Consider the following 19,219-nt stretch of genomic DNA (forward strand, 5'->3'; position numbering starts at 1 on the left):
TATCAGAATAGCCAAGAAGGAGCTGTCCTAGCTTCACAGGAAGTGTGAGACCCAGCATTTTGAACCAAATAGGGAAAACTAGAAAAAAAAAAAGAGTTTGGCAACTCCATGGTAAAATAATCTCAGCCATGGTGGGAACATTAGGGACATGAGAAAAAAATCTATCAAAAATCACAAACACAGCAATTTTCCCTACCAGGTGGGAAACTGGCTGCCAGACTTTTGGAAATACTTACTTGATTTCAGTTCCTCTAACTCTGGAAGCTCTTCGTCCAAGTAGCGAGACTTTACCCAGTGCTTCCATGCATTTACCCCGTAGGCGTACTTGAAGGGGAAGCTACACTCGGAGTTTTCCGAGCTGTCATCGTGCGCCTGGTACTCCGACACAGCTTTCCTCTTCACGCCCTGCCACGGAACACAGAGGTTAACAGTGCCACCAGCAGCCCCACCAGCAGGGACACAGGACCTGGCACAGCCAGCTGCAGGCCAAAGGGCACACGGAACCTCAGTGTGTTCACAGAATTTCGTGATTTTCATGCACAGGGAGCTACAGGTGCTACAAATCTGTGCCACAGGCTCAACTCATAGGCTCAAATGAACCCAGCAATGGAAAGGCCAGCACTGGTCCCAGATTAAAGCATGCCCAGCAGTGGATATGTGGATAATGGCCAGTGGCTAACAATGAATGCTTAGACTCCAGATTTGATACTAGAAAGGCCCATTTATTATTAGAAAGCTTTACTAGCAGTTGGCTGGTTTTTTTTTAAAGCTGCAATATCTACTCTGTTATTGGAACAAAACCGTTTCAGCCTTGTGCCAGACATAGGAAATTATTTCTTGGTAGTGTCCTTCTAAATGAAAGACTATGGCTAACTTATATGCAATGTTGAAACTACCATTGACTAACAATAAAATCTGGAAAAACTACAAGCAAATTAAAATTTTTTAAACTCTTTTATAAAGGAGATGCTATGGCTCCCATTATAAACCATGGTAATGCCAACGTTCTTCTGTTTCACTATCAAATTAAACCAAGACATCTTTGTTCAAAGTAGAAGGCAAAAAAGCATTACTAAGAGTACAGTAGGTATATACACACTGCCACATTACATCAACAGTTCTACCACTGTGAAGCAAAAACAGGATCACAACTTAAAAATCACACTCCTATTACAGCAGTTACCTGCAACAGACATACCACTGAAATACTTTTATTATTTGAAACGCATCAATTTATGTCAAAGATAGGATATTAAGTATGAGTAGACAGTAACACACTGTGAATCAGTATGAGAACTAAAAAAAAGGCATACTTTTCCTTCATAAATTTTGTGTTTTTCTTGATATTTTTAATAGCATGAAAAAATTACCTTCTTTTTGGACCTTGGCCTTGGCTGTTCCTCATATTCTTCACCAAAAACAGGAGGTAACAAAAACTCATTTTCTGTATCAAGCTCCTCAGTTGCTGAAAATACATTAACAGAAACTTATTTCTAAACATCTTTTAAATCATACTGCTTTGAAAAAAACACCCAATTAACTATAGTGGTGTGCCTTAACATCAGGCATCCACAAAGACACACACATAAACATAACCAAAGACTGGATTTTGGGAAGAGGAAACAAACCTATTCTTACATACAAAGTAAGACAAAGCTGCCAAATAGTTTATTTCTAAGTAAGTTGTAGAGGACACAATGCTCAACATTTCAAGTATCATCTTAAGTCACTAAAGCAGCATTTCTTACTGTAGACTCTTATATAATGTTTTCTGCCCAGGCTGTCTTTGGTATCAAGAATTTTAAGGTACAGTGAGAATGAACTGCTCTGACTGGAAAAAATACAAATTAACTTAGTACATGCACTTTTGTTCATGTATTTATATTATTTCTATTAATATTTTGTTATTTCATATAGCACATTTCACTTGGTTAAAAACATTAAGAATCAGAAGGCAAACTCCTTCAGATAAACTGGTGTTAGTCTGTATTTATACAAGTGGTGGAGATCTAGCTCATGACAGATACTTAAGTTTGTAAGCATATGTATGGCAATACATCAAAATATTGTTTATTTAACACTTCAAGGGCAGGATTGAGGACTCTGTTTCAAATACTGAGGAATGAGACAGCATATGAATGGATATAATGTTGCAAGTCCCACCTTTATTTACTTTCTTGAAGATGGTTCATCAAGCATTTAGCCAGAATGTTTTCACTGAAAATTGAATGCTCCTCTGATTATCTGATTTCACTACCTTATTTCTCACAACGCCTTTCCAACTGCTGCTGATTAAATAGCACTTACATGCAGAGATTTCAGAATTCTGCCCCAGACTCAAAAGCAGTCCTTCTCCTGATACCACAAAGAATCTTATCTCAGAAGCACTTCAGTGTAATCAACGCCTCTTACAGACTGCTGTTAATTACTATTCCACTTTGCTTATTTCTTTTCTTCTACTTTTTTTCTTTCTCATGTACCCAGCCTCATTTACAAGGAGGGTTAAAAATCTAGTATGCATCTGACTAGTAAAGCTATGTCAAGAGGGACACTAACTACAGCCAGAAGCTTTCCTGGATCTTGGACTGATTAGGGTATGGTGTAAGGAAAGAGACACTGTTCCCCGCATTCTGTAGAGTGGTAGAAATAGTACTATATAACATCAAGAGTTTCTTTCCAGAGAGCAGGAAAATCACTACTTTGAGACTTAATTCAAATAACACTACCTTTTTAAATGCAGGTATTGACTTTAACAAGATATTAAAAGGTTACACAAATTATGTACAGCATGGCAACTTGCAATTTTCTAACAAATTTGTGTGGGAAATCGACCCTTTAGCAATTTCTGCTCTAAGCCATGGAAATACCTGATGATTGAAGAATGCATTCACTGTGTTTTTCATTACATATGCCATCTGATTCCTTGATCTTTCAAATTACCTTTCCTAAATCCATGTTCAAACCAAATGATGCAGTCAAGTTCTTTGTGAAAGATTAACTTCCCCTTTTCTTTGCATTGTTTCAAATACTGTATTTGGAAAGATGGAAGAACTCATTCAGAAGTTTGCCATCTTACAAAGGCGTGGCAAAGTTTTACCTAACAGTCAGTCAAGTGGATCCTGCAATCAAATAAAGCTCCTCTGAAAGGATGATAAACAAGGTACAATGGCTGTCCACAGTGTCACAGTATTTATTAAACCACAGAAGAATTACCTCTTGGAAAGTCTATTTCAATATCAAGGTCTGGCTCATATGGAACATCAGGCAAGCTTGTCCGTGACACTGTTTCTGAATTTAGTAGATTTGACTCAACTATCACACCTGTTTAAAAAAAAGAGGAAAAATCCTCATTATTTTAACACATGGATTAGCCAAATAGTGCAGATCTATAACTTTAGAAGCTGAGTTGTTCCAAAACTGCTTGTTCTGATCATTACCATCCTACATTTTATTGTTCTTGGGATCTCAGATTTACTTCTCCAATCTGATTTCCTTCCAACATAAAAGATACTTACTAGCCTATTGTCCTTCTTCATTAAGGTGAGTCAGCAAAGCACATGTACAGAAAATCAAATACTGGTGAGCCTGGATCAGATCAACAATCCCAGAAGTCAAACAAGCTTGACAAACCTAACTATCTATTGTCCTACCCGATCCTGTTGCAACAGAACAGACTTTCAAGTTCGCTTTTGTAGGATCTGTTTCTCAAATAAGGCATGCAGGCAGGGAGAAACAAAGCTTGACCTCTCTCCAACTTCTGGCAAACACTGATTTTTCCAAATTCAGTCCTCTGCAAACGAGCAAGCTCTGATCCCATACATCTGCTCATTTAGCTAGCTGTACTTCACAAAAAACAGCAAGGAACTGTAAATGACAACCTTGCAGTGCTACCAGAAATTTGCAGTTTTAGAAGGAGAATAGCAGTAGATTGAAATACAATAAGCCTCCTGGGACCACAGCTCCACCAGCCTCCTATATACCAGGCACAATGGTAAGTTCATGTAATTTGTTAATATCCTTTCAGAAATCTGTTGAAAGAGCTTGGAAGAAACCCTCAAAATATCACCTGAGTGAAGGCAAATTTTCCTGGAAAGATACAGAACAGACTTAAAGATTTGGGCAGACAGAGCCAGGAAAGAAGAGCAAAGTGACATGGGCATTGAGAAAATATAACTACAGTGTATGCTGGACTTACTGATCTTCAGATATAAATTTTTATCATGAGAATAACGTGCTGGTTATTGCCCAGTAGTGCTTACTCTAAATCATGGACTTTTCAGTTTCCCATGCTTTGGCAGGGAGCAGGTGCACAAGAAGCTGAGAGGGAGCATGTCCAGAGCAGTTGAGCTGAGGTGTCCGAAGGGATATCCCATACCACACAATGCCATGCTCAGTTTATAAACTGGGGGAAGCTGGCTGGAAACCACTGATTGCTGCTCAGGAACAAGCTGGGCATGGGTCAGTGGGTGGTGAGCAACTGTATGGTGCATCACTTCATTTTCTTGCATTTTATTCCTCCCTCTTTGAATTCTATTTACTAGTATTAGTAGCGTTATATTTTATGTTGTTTCAATTATTAAACTGTTCTTGACTCACAAGGTTTACATTTCCAAAGTCACCAGGGAGGGGAATAAGCAAGTGGCTGTGGGATACTCAGTTGCTATCTGAGGTTAAACCACAATGCAACTTCATATAAGACCTCAATGACAGCACTCAAACTTCCCCTAAAATAAAAAAAAAACCTGAACAAACAAACCCAACCCTTCTTTTCACACATATCCCCCAGCACTCCCAACAGTCAAAAACTCATCAGGAAACTCACTGGCCACATCAGAAGCTTCAGCTTTTCCAACATGTTCAGGTACCACCCCTGACAAGTTCAGTAGCTCAGCTTCCAGAGGATCTGAGGGCACTTTCCCCCTCAGCTCTTCTATTGCTGCAAGGATTTTCTCAGTGCTATCCAGAGTAGTGGGCAAAAAAACTGGAACTGGCACCTGTGCAGACAGGGAGGCAGAGATAATTAGAAAAGAAAAAATGCCACAACAAAGCAATCAACAAACAAAAAACTTCTCTACTCCTCTTCTGAAAGGCAGAGTTACACAGATTAGAAACAAGTCACTCCAGTTTGAGCTAACAAAAAATGCTGACAGGTTAAAAACCCAATATAAAGCAGCTAAGAACAGAAGTGAAAGCAGCAAAATACACAGAAGAAAAAAAGAGAAAATATAACCGGTCAAAGAAAGAAGAAAAGGGTCTTTGGAACTTCAAACCTGTCTGATTTCTCAGACTAACAGCTTGGACAATTAGCATCTTGTTTTAGTGGCTTGTTTGTGAAACATGGAATTTTAGGAAATCAGGATTTTTTTCCACAATTTGTATGAAATTAGGTATGTAAGTGGTACCAAAATAAACGTAAGGGTTCTTTTCTTTTGCTGGCACAAGGTACAGGTTTCAGGATCTTTCCTTTGATATTCTTCCTGCAGTTTATTCCACTCTGCCATCCTCCCCCAACACAACCTTTTCAGTTCCCTTATTAGCAGAACAAATCTTGCTGTTAAAGGCTTATTCAGCATATTCAGCAAATACAGAAGTATCGCTCAGAACTGCTGCTAAAAAGTTCAGCAGCACAAGATTTTCCCAGTGGAAGAAGGCAGACAGGTCCTAAAGAACAACCAGGGAATTAAGTGCCACTGTCAGATTCTAATGCTTTTTGAATGCTGCAGCACCCTGCAATCCTTGAGATGGACCAGCAGGAGAACAGCCAGCAACAAGAGGTGATCCCACACGTGCATGTGAATTGATGCCAATTGTAAAATGAAGCTGAAGTCTCACTTACAGGAACAGGAACTGTGGTAGGAACAGGAACATTTTGACTATACATGTTCATAGGCACTGGAACATAGACTGGTACAGGAATAGGCACTGGGACATACTCTTTTTTCCACTCATCTTCTATTAAAAGAAAAAAGAAAAAGGCAAATACTGCCAGGTATTTAAATATATTTTTACACCTGCCATTTAGTGAAAAAAAAAATCAGAATATTTATAATATGTTCAAAGACAGTAATACTTAATTAAAAACTGCAATGAAGAAATTAGTTCTAGCACAGTTCAGAAGTTACCTGTCTGACAAGATTTTGTCTGCATATGAGGTTTACAGTATGTGGCTTTCGTCATTGTCAAAGGCTTGCAAAGAACTGCCTTGTTCTTCATTTCTCTGTTAGGTGTTGGAGAAGGTGGTGGAGCTGAGCCCTGCAGACAAGCAAAGAAGAGAAAGTACTGCTGGACCACACAGATTCCAATGCAAAGTTCTTGACTTAATGTATCAGTTGATACTTTTCATAAATGAGATACTGAAGAGGAAGCTCACAGAAGCACAACACAACAGCACCAACTACTACTCTACAACTGCAAGCTATTCTACCTTCCTAGTATTGAGCTGCCACTAGCAGGATCCTAACAGGAGTAATATTTCACTCAGGGCCAGCACTTCTGGCTCATTTTCCTTTTTTTATTTTTAATAATAGAAGGTACTCTAAAGACTTTTTTTTTTACATTCTTGTTAAAGTGAAAGTGCCATTTAAGCTATTTTATGACATTCAAAATAATTTTAGCTGTAAAAAGAGTTCATTATAAGCAACATTAACAAACTTTAGACTCAAGATCTAACCTTCTTGAATTGTGCCATAGTCCAAAGACCACTTTTTTTTAAAAAAAAAGTATTTCTGAATAAAAATTCTCTAAGCACTTTTTTAGAACCTAAAGTATGAAGTTCGAGCTCCCTCTGCTGGCTCTAGAACAGTGACAACAAATACCTGGGAACATCCATGATGCTCGAGCTGCACCCTTACAGTCAAGAGGTAAAAAACCCTCTTGTTCCAGACACGGCTTTTGTACCCTAGTACCTCTTTTAGAACTCGATTTGAGAAATAAACTCTCTGTTTTATTTAGTCATATGTAGGAAGACTAGCCCCACATGTCCTTTTAGATATGGAAAGAAAACTCAGTTCCAAGGACAGCAATATGCTTTCTACCAGGTGTACACTTCCTAAAATATATTAAAAAATACTGTATCACACATAACTTTGATATCATCTTTAGATATTTATGGACTGAACTAACATCATTAAACATAAAATACTAGAAGTTTTTAACAACAGCTTAACTTGTCTGATGTCTCTAGTTACCTAAGCAATTTTATTTTCTGTGTTTTTCATAAATATATTTATATTGTTACCAAAAAACTTTCACTTAAATCTAAGATTTATCACTAATACCTATTTGCATTTAAAAGGCAAGTTTCTGAGACCTTCCATGCAACAACCAAATCAAAACAAAACTAAGTTACAAACAAAATACACTAAGCCAACTGAAACCAGTATTAATAATAGTATTTTTGACAAGCTGAGAAAAACTGAATCTCGGAATAAAGGCTGCTCTCCCCTGATGATCTCCACCCTTCCAGAAAGTGATCCTGCAAAAGGTTGTGCTTTCCCACTCTGCAGCAAAGTCAATCAGACCTTGAGCACCCAGAGTATTCTGCTCTTGGGAAGGACAAAATATAAGACCTGAAGACTTATTTCCAGCCTTTTAAAGCTGAGCTACCACCTTAATATTCCAATTGGACAGTGAAATTTGTTTCCCTTTCTATACTCAATAAATATATCTGATCAGTCTCAAAATGTGAATAAGACACACAGTTAGTTGATTAACTTTTAAGCAACATTTATATGCACTATAGATGTACAACACATGGTTGATGATTTAGTTTCCCAGAAGACATTGAAAAGAAAATATTAATATTTAAAATTTTAATTTCAACTATGGACATGAAAAGGACTAAAAAGCTTCATAAGTTTAGCTTAGGGTCATTCAAAGACACTAATTTTTGGTTTTTAGTAGTATCCCTTTAATTAACTGGGATCTCCCATTTTAAATCTAATTATATTTTGTATATATGTGTGTATATATAAAAATATATATATAGACAGAGATAGATATAGAGCTAGATACACGAGTGTGTTAAATATATGTACTTACTGTTATTTTTGTCCGGGGGGTTTGACAGCCCTGATCTAAAAGTACAAGGAAACATTTTTAGAATTTTTTGCCCCTTTTTCAAAATCAAAGCTAATTTTAGTAAGCAACTCAAGATAACAACCATCACCAATATAACATTAAATCAAGAGAACTCATTAGTACCACATTGCAGGTGAGAGCTGCATGCAAGATTTTCCTTCATGGGCATCTCCCTGCTCTACCTTGTGCCTTACACTAAGGCAAATGGTAAATCAATGCTCTAGACAGATGTGAATCAGATCTAGAGGATGTGAATACAGCCTCTTTCAGACAAGTAAACACCAAGATGTTCAAGTATTAAAGCGGCTATACAAAGAAGCTGAGTTGCCTAATTGCATGAATTTAAAAGCTGGTTTATTTGAACTTTGCCTGACTTGCCATTTAAACCACACAAACATGTATTCAGTGCCCATCAGCAAATTTACTTAGCACCTATCGCCAACAGAATGGAAGGAAAAAAAAGCAATATATTCTTCTTATCTAGATACTTTCATTCTATTCTCATTTCATTGAAATGAAATGTCATTTCTATTTCACTTATTTCCTTTAATTCCATTTAACATATTTCTTTTCTTCTTTCCTAGTGCATTTATCTGTTCTCTGTGACCAAACGGCATTTTGAGAAGTGTTTCCACAGAGCAAGTAATGACAAACTGGAGCACAACGGAAGAGGAAAACATTTTCTGTTCCCATGATGACACAGCACTAAAATTACACTTAACCCAGAACGGCTCAGTGCTGCCTCTGATGATAACACAGAAAAGGATAATCTCTAATGCACTTTACTACGACAACTAAACAATCCATGCAGCTTTCAAGGTTTCATTTAAAGGAAGCATCTGGTTTGGCATTTCTGAGCCCTAAAGCAGCACATACCATAGTGCAGGTTCTCAGGTCCTTTCTGGGTGGCCAGGTTGGGCTCGTTCTGCTGGCAGTAGAAGCGAAGCAAACAGTGCTGATCGCAGAAGTGTTTCATCTCGCCGCGCCACTGCACCTTCTCTTTGAGGGCTCCTTGAGACTTACAACAGTCACACCGCACAGCCTTAATGCAAAGGGAGAGTTTCACATTTTTAAACAAGCTTTGGAAAAAAAATTATTGCTACATTTTAAAAGGCTGCATTTTTAAGAGTGCTGAGGGTTCACTACCACTACAGTTAAGTCTCGCTCATGTACAACAGTTAAGCTACCTTCTTTTTAAATTGTTTGTTAGAGGTGAACACCCAGAATAAATCTCCTTTGTTTCATTAATTCATCACTACGTGAAGAAAAAAAACCTGCTCATTTCTAAACAGTTACTGAAACAAGAATTTTGTGCATCAATTTTAATTAACTTTATTGAAGCATTCTGCAAAACAAAAGCAGAAAGTGATGGACTCCTTAATGACTCTATTGAACTGAGGACAAGTAAGAGCTGTTTCTTCTCCCACCAAAATTTGGTGAGTTTTTTAAGTCCCCAAAAGAATCACTTCTCTAGGTATCAAATCAGCATAAGTAATTTTTATATTTATATTATTTTAGTAGTTTGGCAACAATTTTAGATTCCAATTCTTTAGTTCATCTGAGTTTCTCTATGATTCATAAGCACAATCGCTCTCAAACTACAGGGGGTTCCTCAAAATTTAGTCAGCATGTAAGTGGAAACTCAAAACATTTAAGTAATATATCTATCATCAGCCTGTGAGTTATTTTCATGAGGCATCACTAAGACAAACACTGTTTTTCTCCAAAATAGATTCTACTGCATTTTACTTGCCATGCTATAAATTATCATCTGAACAGTGCTAGCCTCAATTTCACATCTTCAAGTAAGCAAAGAATTGTTTGCACTACAGCTTGCCTCGATATTGTTTGCAACCTCCATCCTAAAGCAGACCTTAAACAATTAAAAGTTTTAAAGATGCTCAGGAATCCAAAGTAAGTCAACCTAACAATAGAGCCAGGGGAGGAAGAGGGAAGTCATAATATGTGCAACATAAAACATTAATACATAAAACTATACACAACATTGCAGTTATGCACAAAGGCTCTGATGGCTTAAAAAACAAAACAAAACAAAACAAATTCCAACTGTAATTTTTGTGACTCCAAAAAAGTAGGAAGAGGCCAATTAGTTCAAATTTTAAAAGTAATTATATGTTTCGTTTCTCCTATGTATTTGAACAGTGCGGCACCATCCTCTGGCAATATAAGAAATTAAGCTCTCAGTTGTAATTTTCAAGTATTTAAAGATGATACATAGAGAGACTCATTTCTAACAGTATAACCAGCTTTAAATTGGGAGCAATTAAAGCTGCAGCTTCAAGATCACCTCACACTAAGTACCAGGTGGCCCTGGAAGAGCAGGTATTTATCTTCCCTTCTGTGCAGGTAGAAGCAGCAGTGCTCATGCAGCTGTACACCACACAAGGTCAGAGACCTTACAGCACTGCATGATCCCCATCCTCCCTCAATTTTTGTTGTATTGGTCACTTGGACTTTCCACTGATGATGATCCACAGTTCCTTTTGCAGATCATCTCAGTGGGACAAAAGAGCAAGTTAAGTTGTATTCTTGGAAGGGGGTGAGAAAGAACATAAAATGTAGAGTGTCGCCAAAAGAGTCTAGATTTAATCAGTTCAGGAAAGCTGTGAATTCACACCTTTAAGGCAAATGCAACTTCCAAAGCCACCCAAAGACTGAAATACCAGTAGGAAAAAAAAAAGGTATAATTCACTCTAAATTTAAATCTCAAACCCACCTAACACTGATTAAGAGTGACAGCTGACTCACGTACAGAAAAGCCCATCTATTCTGACCTGCTGCACGCTGCTTGACTATCAAAGCACCACTTTCTGCTCATTTTTCTCTCCTTCAAAGAAAGAAAAAGGCGTCAAATCTTGTCAAATCCAGCAACTACAGCCTTCCTACAGGAGGGCCTGTTGTGACAGGACAAGGAGAAATGGTTTTAAATCGGAGGGTCAACTTAGATTAGATATAAGAAAGGTCAACTTAGATTAGATATAAGAAAGAAGTTTTTTAGAATGAGGGTGAAACATTAGCACATGTGTGCCCAGAGAGGTTATAGATAGGGAAACTTTTAAGGTCAGGTTGGATGGGACTCCAAGCAACTTGATCTCATCGAAGATGTCCCTGCTTATTGCAGAGGTGTTGGGACTAGGCAGCATTTTAAAGGTCCCTTCCAACCCAACTACTCTGTGGTTCTCTGATTCCTGCAATTGCTCTCTCCCTCTCCTGGTTTTCTTTCTCATTTAGGCTTTTGCATAAGTATATCATTGTCTCTCCTGGGCTTCTACTAAGTTATCTAGGTGAAAAAAAACATTGGTTTGCTTCCACATGGAAATTACTGCTCCTCAGGAAGAATGAGATTCTTTTATAGTGATGCTTCACTTCTCATCTCTGTATTTGCTACACTTTAATTCCACTATTTCCATAACCTGCTTACAGTCAGTGTTATACACCCTTCCATGCACTGAAGTTTCCTGCTACCTGCTTGCTCACCCACTTCCCTGACCATAAAATTTATTGAAGTGAAAATGAATTAATGATCTTCATGGTATTTTATGATTTTTCCTTCCTTCCCCTTTTCATTTGTTTTCCCCTGGGATACTGGCACTATATGTTAATTGAATCTCCAATACACCTGCCTTCAAGTCTGCTTATCTCTGTGTTCCAAAAAGCCCATCTCTGCTTGCTGTGCTCCCACTGCATGTAAATTCTTTGCCACTCACAACTGGCTTTTGGTACATTTCTCTTCCCACTACTTCAACATGTTCAAATGGGTACGGTGATTAGTATAAATCACTAAGGTTTGCCCCACATTTGGATTAAAGAACAAAGTTTGTATATGTGGGACTCTTATTTACATTTTAAATCCTTCCATCACCTGTTCATAAATGTTCTCCAATGGTCTGGACTGCTATTAACTTGACAATCTTAGCTGCCTATTCCAGCTTCAACTGCAGTAAATAGGAAGCAAAAGATGTTCCCAGAGACTGAGTGATTATAAGAGAAAGGAGATCAACTGTTCTCAAAGAGTACTTACTGGAGGTTGAGATGTCTAACTAGAGAATGGCTGAATTCCGACAAGAGAAATTCCACAAGGCTGTCTTGCTGCCTTCACCATTTTGATTAATGCTGGCTCCACTTTCAAATTTTATCACTGCTGACAATCATTGCTGAGCTCACCAGCCACAACAATCTTTCTTTGCCTCGGACCGTAGTTGCCCACTTCCTACTTACTCTTTGCTGAAGACACCTGACCTTCACTGAGTACAGAGTCATCACTGCACATGCCGAGTCTAATCAGTTCTCCACTGTGGCCTCAAATGACCTGTGTGCACTTCAGCTGTAGTACTGTCATCAATGTTTCTCAATGTATATTTAAAGAAACAGATTTCTGCGCTGTTCTCAGAACTGTATACTCTTTTTCAAGGTAATTTCAATGCTGTAATATAACATCAAGTCATTGAAACTATCATCAAACATCAGGCTACTAAAAGCTTTATACTGGAATTTCCCAGGGATTTTCTGGATTAACATCCAAACCATTGCATACAAGTTTACAGGAGGAGCTCTAAAAACTTAGAGAGCTAACCTCATGACACCAAGAATTGTACCTCTTCTCTTAGAGGTGCATGGAACCCATACAGTAGAAACTTCCTCAGTACTTGGCACCAACTGGTAACTGCAGCTGTTGCCCAACAGATGATCAGGACTAAAACTATTCTTTTATATTTCAATGCCTCACATTAGGTTTAAAGGACTCTTATCTAGATAAGTCTGATGAACTTCTACTACTTCTAGATAAGGTGCTGTGCTTCTACGAGTGCTAGCTTCTTCTGCCTTTTTAAGAAGAGAATTTTGGCATTCAGGGAAGTGCTCCCGTAATACTTCATTACTTTAAAAGATTACAATGTTTTCCAGGTAATACTACATGAGAGAGATGTGTTCATAAAAAAAAGTAGACAAAGAAGATGGAGACAAACACTTGTTTAATGAACACAATGATGGTGTTAAAACATTACTAGGTTATTACTACTTATTCCTCTTTATGTATACATTCATTGAAATTCCAAAATAACACTGAACATTGCATAAATGAGACAAAGCTCATACATATGTAACTATTCTTTTCAGAAACTAACAGACAAAACAACTAATGAAGTACAAATTCAGAGAATGATCCTTATCTATTCTGTCTTCCGATGTTTTGATCAGCATCTGTTTTGGCTAAGTAAGAATATGAGCTAACAGTGCACTACCAAATCTAAGGTATCTGGAGTGACTTTATAAAGTGGGAGAAGTTACCAGCAAAAATGAAAATAAATAAAAAAGAGAATTTTAGCAGAAGACACAATTTCCCAAAACCTATTAAATGTCCTCCCCATGTAACAAATCTCAAAATCTTTTATAACCAAAACTCAATTACATTAAGGCTTTAAGAAGCACTTGAAAAAAATTACAATCAACAATTCTTCTTAATGGAACACTAGTTCCACTAGCAAGTGTAAGATTCAAAAAGTAGAAGTATCTAACACTTCAACACCATCAAAAGCATCAAAAGTCATGAGTCACCAGCAGATCTGTTTATAAAAGCAATAAAAATTGCTTTTTATGACACCAGATCTAACCTTCCTGTGACACAGTACCAACAGCATTTAAGCAGACTTCATGGGCCAGTTAACTTACTACCTCACCCCATGAATCAGGATAATCTGAAGTCTGAGTTTTCAAGTGGTTCTCAAAGCTGAATCACAGTAAAAGCTTCCACAGAAGCTTAGGTTCATGAAAGTAGTTTGGTGTGCACACCTCCAAACTATATTCTTTGCAGAGTCACCAAAAGATTTCTGAAGCACACCAAAGATTTAAGTTCTCCATCAGAAGGCACTTTTTATGCAGGAATACGTTTCATCCCACACTCCAAGTTTTAAGGCATATAGATAGATTAATTATTATTGTATGGAGTTAATATTTTAGTTAAGAACTTGCAGCCAAGCTTTGTCACCCTATTTTCATGTAAGACAAAAGAAACATATTGTGTCTTCAGCAGTTTTCTTTTAGGAAAGTCTAACAGGACTCTACATACACTATTCAAACTAAAAAAATTACAATATTTGGCTGTAACATTTCTGGAACAAGACATTCCAAAGTATCAGATATGTCTTCATATTCAGTTCTTTTATGGTAGGTAGATCATCTTGAATTACAGGACTTGTATCTAGCTCTCTAACATTTCAAGCTTTTTACTGCCTTCCAGGCTGTGTGCAGAGTTTTGGTACGGTGATGAATTTTGTACTGTCATTTTTGCAACTGCATCCATAGTGTAGTTCTTGTTTTGAAATTATCAGTGTAGCTTTCCAGGACGTTCATACCAGAGATCAAATATTTTATCCATGGTACTAATCGCAGGTTAAACCCAGTCCAATTTCATCTTTTCCTTTCAAAAAATGTAAACAAAAACCTCTTATTGTGAAGTCTTTGCTGGTTGTACTTTACAAGGCAGTTAAGCTTCCAGAGACTTAGAAATAGATGCCATCTGTTTGATTTAAACTTTTATTAGAAATCCATTTGGTCTTGCTTTTTCCTTTGGCATCCTTTCCACTGGGAAATACTGAACAATCAAAGACTCTGCAGTTCAAACTGTGGGAGAAGGGAAAAGGCAAAAAAGGAGGCAAAAACAGGAACAAGAAAAACTCCACTAATGTCGGTGAACTCAAGGTATCCAGCTGCTACTAACAGTGTTTTCAACATTCTGAATACACATTTAAGAAGTTTTGACAAGAAAAATGTGTTATTAATCGAGAAAAAATTGGAATTGTAAAGTAACAAATATATATAGTAATTTCTTGTTTTTCTGTAACTCAAGACTTCCTTGCCAAACGAATTAATAAAATCAGATTATAGAAATGCTGCTCTAAGATCTACAAAAACTCAAATGATGAAATTAATACATTTGCTTATTCTCTAGCAAATGCTTTGCTGAAGTATGCCATATCTGCTGCACAATCCTTGAGATATCCTCACATGTGCATTTTTGGTTTTTTTAACTGTGGAGCTCTCGTCAAAAATTCTGAGTTACTTGCCTTGTAGTACCAGTCCTGAAATTTTTTACAGCACTCTTCACTGCAGAAATCTCTCACTACACCATCAAGTTCCTTAGTTGCTCCCTTTTTGCACAGCTGTGAGCAGTAATTACAAGTAACACATCTCAGTCCTAACCGTCTTGCAAAGTCTTGTTTATATAGCAGCTTGCAGCCTGGAAACAGATTTTAAACATTAGGAACAAAGTAATTTTTACAGAGAGATATCACAGTTAAGAGTTAAATATTGAAAATTAAATGAGTACAACAACAGCTAACAATTGGGGCTTCAGACAAATTCAGGTTGCAGAGTAAGACTATATTTCAAGACATTTTTACCCAATTACCTTCCCTACACAACTCTATGGTTTCCTGCAATGCCTGCATCTTTTTCAAAACCCTATGCTGAATCTTTATCAAATCCCTGAATAAACAGTCAGGAAAAAAATAAATAATTTTCTTTTAATATAGACTCATGCAAAAGCACTGACTTGGAGTTACATTGCTCAGTTACACATTCTCAAATTGCTAAAGATCAGACATTATCTACTAAAGAAATATCTTTCTTCATGGATCAACTTAATTTTATGACTACCTTTATTTATATTAATACAACAAACTACTTAAGATAACTCATTAATATCTAAGAACACTAATATGTACAAGATGACCTAAGAACTGAGGCATTTCTTAAAAATTATAACTATAAAGTAAGCAATGACCAGTAGTGAGAATTATGCAATGACAGGAAATTACACATGAAATTTGTAAAGAGTTTGTATGAAATTAATCTTCTATTTTTTTTTTTTTCACATCGCAGTGGGGTGGAGTTGTTGGTTGGTGTTTTGTGTTGTTTTGTTGTTGTTGTTGGGCTTTTTTGTTCTGAGTTTTTGTTTATTTGTTTATTTTGTTTCTTTGGTGGTTGGGTGGGGGTTTTTGTTTTGCTTTGCTTTGTTTTGGTTGGGGTTTTTTTCATTTATTATGCAGTCATAATTTCAAGGTTGCCATAATGACAGCTATATTTTTCCACTATCTGATCCTCCCTCCAGCAAATCAGAAAAGATATTCTAACGTATTAAATGCATTAAATTATGAATACTGTAGCTATTACATAGGCTATTTTCAGAACATAATGTATTTAAACTATCTCAGATTCAGTGCATATTCAGCTGATGCTTAAATCATGTGCTATGTACCTCTGTAATTGTCCTAATTTTACAGAAGAGAACAGAATGAGATGAAGTAACTGTCTATATTGAACACTGGAGGGATGAGGTAACACACAGACCTTTAATCTAAGGTACTGCACATGTTCTTATGATCTACCAAATATCACAGTACCACCAAAGACCAAAACTCAAGTCTTCCAAGGGTCCACTCTGCTAGGGCATATATAAAAAAATCTAACAGATACAAACTTCTATACTTCTAGTAAATTATGAAACTCAGTATGTAGCACATATACTGTACTTCCTCTGCCATACAGAATATAAAAATACTATAATGTATTCAGTAATTTCAATTATGTGACTTCAGCTGTTGTCTATTAGGGTAGAATTCATATGTGTGAAACTGAGATACTATTTTTAAATCACTAAAAGCACAAGAATGCAAATGGAAGATGCAGCAGACTGAATTTTCCAAAAAACAAAAAGTTATTGAGGAACTTCAACTTGCAATGCAACAAGCTTTGCTAACAAATTAAATTTGCTAGTAATGTCAAAACAAGACAACTATAGAATATTGTGCAAATAAGACACTGTAGGTAATGTTTCAAACTGGTTTTGTTGTTGGGTTTTTTTGTTAGCTTTTTTGGGTTTTAACGGGTTTTTTTTCCAAGTTCTGTATCTGGTTCTTTTAACAACAGAATAAAGAAAATTACTAGCACAGATGGAAAATGCCAACTCAAGCAACCATCGTTACAGTGCAACTGATTTGGACTTTAAATATGTTACTTTGAAGGAAATAACAATCCAAAAGATACCACTGTGTGCAAGCTATTGGTTAAAAGTACCCATTAGAAGCACATGAAATCTCTTGCCAGTGTTTTTTCCTGCTGGTTGTATCTCTCATTATTGCATGGAGCATCATATTCTTTCCACTTCTTTAAAATTCCAGAGATATCTTAGCACCACAATGTATCCTCTTCCTCAGCTGTGTCTCAGAAAAGCCACCCAATGGTGCATCAACCTTTCATGACTATAGACTAGTAGTTATTCCTCTACTATCAAGCAGGTAACCCACGCCCACTAGCTAAACAGTTTACAAAAAGGAATGGATAATATTGACATTTCTCTTGGCTGCTGAACTACAGGAAGTAAAGTTGAAAATGATGCTGCTGTTTTATTTTAAAAAGTTATCAGGTAAGAAATTTTCCACTCTACAGTCAAACATCTCCCACATCTCTCTGACTCATGGAAAATAATCATCAGTGAACATTAAGTAAGGGAAAACTAAAAATCCAAAATGCCAGCCCTTAAGACCTAAATGCCTGGAAAACGTGGGACTTTTTTTATAGATCAATGACTGCAAGGCTTCTTGCTGATGGAAGCCTCTACAGAACATGAAAAAAATCCATATTTATAAAACTTTAGATATTGACAGTAGATTGTTACAACCCTGAAGACTGCTAAAGTAGCACAAAGGCTTTCTTTTGCAACATCATGAGCAACATTCTTCCAATTTGTCTGAAGCACTTTTATGTCTTTGTAATAGGTAACCATGTACCTGGCCAGGGAAAATTAGCTTCAAGACGTTGTCACTTCAGACAAAGTGAAACCAAAATGCCTTTCCTAGGTCCTTGGCAGTCTGCAACCTAGGACATACATTTTTATTACAATGCTATGGCTTTGACTACAATATTAAGACTGTCTTTGTATGGAAAAAGGAATTTGCCCTTGGGAAAAACAAATTCTAAGCTCAAACAAGTTGGTTTTCTCCTGCACAAGAGAAATCCTGAATCAACACAACAGTAGCATCCATGCTGGCTTTGTAGATGCGACCATGAAGTGAGCTTTGACTTACAGTACATTGTGGATGAGCAACACAAAAAGCACTGGTTGTATGACCTTGCTAATATCAACACTAAAATCCCGAGGGTTTGCTCAACCTAACTCCCCTGGGGACTTGGGGTTCATGAGTATGAGCACTGCCTAAACCAAACACCTGATGGCCCCAACATTTTGAACAAAAAGATATGAGTAAAATCCTAAGTCCCCCAAGATTTCTGCAACAACACCAGCCCCACAAGTTACAATGTGATCAGATGGAAACCTCTACTGCTGTAAAATGACTCTGAGAGAAAACAGCTCTTGTTTTCAAAAAAAAAAATATTAGCACAGGTTATCTGGCTCAAGCTACACCAGTCATTAATTATGGTCCTTATCAAAGTTCGAACACATCATTCCACAAGTTGGCTGTCTCAGACCACAAATAAGCATTTTCAGAAGTATCTCCAACTCAAAATCAGAAGCTAACAAAAACCAAGGTGAGTATCCACTAAATTAACATAACACATCCTTAATTACACTATTAGAATTCTGGCTTTCAAGAAAAACCCAATATAAAACCTATCCCTTAGAAGCCCTGAATTTTGGCTCCCCATGTAAATGGTAGAGAGAAGACACTGATGTGAACACGTGCAAGAGAAGATTACTGACAAGGCAACACTGAGGCAGTTCCTCCAAACCTTTATCTCAGGGAAGTTCCAGGTTGAGAGAGCTTCCTTTCCTTGGCAGATCCAAGAACTGCCAGGTTCAGCCCTGCAGAGTTATCATTGTAGAAAACCTGCTTCACTTGACTGACTGCAGACTCAGAGCAAGCAAGCTACTAAGAACATGATCCTATTCTACCAGCAGCACCTACCTGAATTATGGGAAGTTCAGTACATTTCTACATCAAGTAGCTATGTAAAAAGGAATGCTGAACAAGAAATATTCCTGAGTCCCCAGCTCCAGTTCCTTTTCACCACAAAGAATAGTATCTTTAATAGAAAGTAATTGTTCCACCCTAAAAGCAATTGGTTTTTTTACCTCTGAAAGGAAGTCCTTACTAAACTGCCT

The 19,219-nt window shown here is 37.1% G+C and overlaps 1 protein-coding gene across 11 annotated transcripts in view; it reads right to left on the bottom strand.

Annotated features, from left to right (window-relative positions):
- The window catches only part of ZMYM2 (zinc finger MYM-type containing 2), an 86,365-nt gene that overhangs the window by 10,976 nt on the left and 56,170 nt on the right, over window positions 1–19,219 (bottom strand). For all 11 annotated transcript variants that reach the window (XM_085063393.1, XM_085063370.1, XM_085063401.1 and 8 more), the window contains 9 exons: window positions 15,162–15,334; window positions 8,956–9,121; window positions 8,041–8,075; window positions 6,123–6,252; window positions 5,837–5,952; window positions 4,823–4,994; window positions 3,214–3,321; window positions 1,371–1,465; window positions 237–405 (listed from right to left, as the gene is read on the bottom strand). In XM_085063393.1, coding sequence (XP_084919519.1) covers window positions 237–405; window positions 1,371–1,465; window positions 3,214–3,321; window positions 4,823–4,994; window positions 5,837–5,952; window positions 6,123–6,252; window positions 8,041–8,075; window positions 8,956–9,121; window positions 15,162–15,334 — 1,164 coding nt within the window. The remainder of the gene's footprint in view (window positions 1–236; window positions 406–1,370; window positions 1,466–3,213; window positions 3,322–4,822; window positions 4,995–5,836; window positions 5,953–6,122; window positions 6,253–8,040; window positions 8,076–8,955; window positions 9,122–15,161; window positions 15,335–19,219) is intronic.

The sequence above is a fragment of the Lichenostomus cassidix genome, chromosome 1 (genome assembly GCF_008360975.1).
Source record: "Lichenostomus cassidix isolate B80296 chromosome 1, HeHo_3.0, whole genome shotgun sequence".
In the NCBI taxonomy this organism is placed as follows: Eukaryota; Metazoa; Chordata; class Aves; order Passeriformes; family Meliphagidae; genus Lichenostomus; species Lichenostomus cassidix.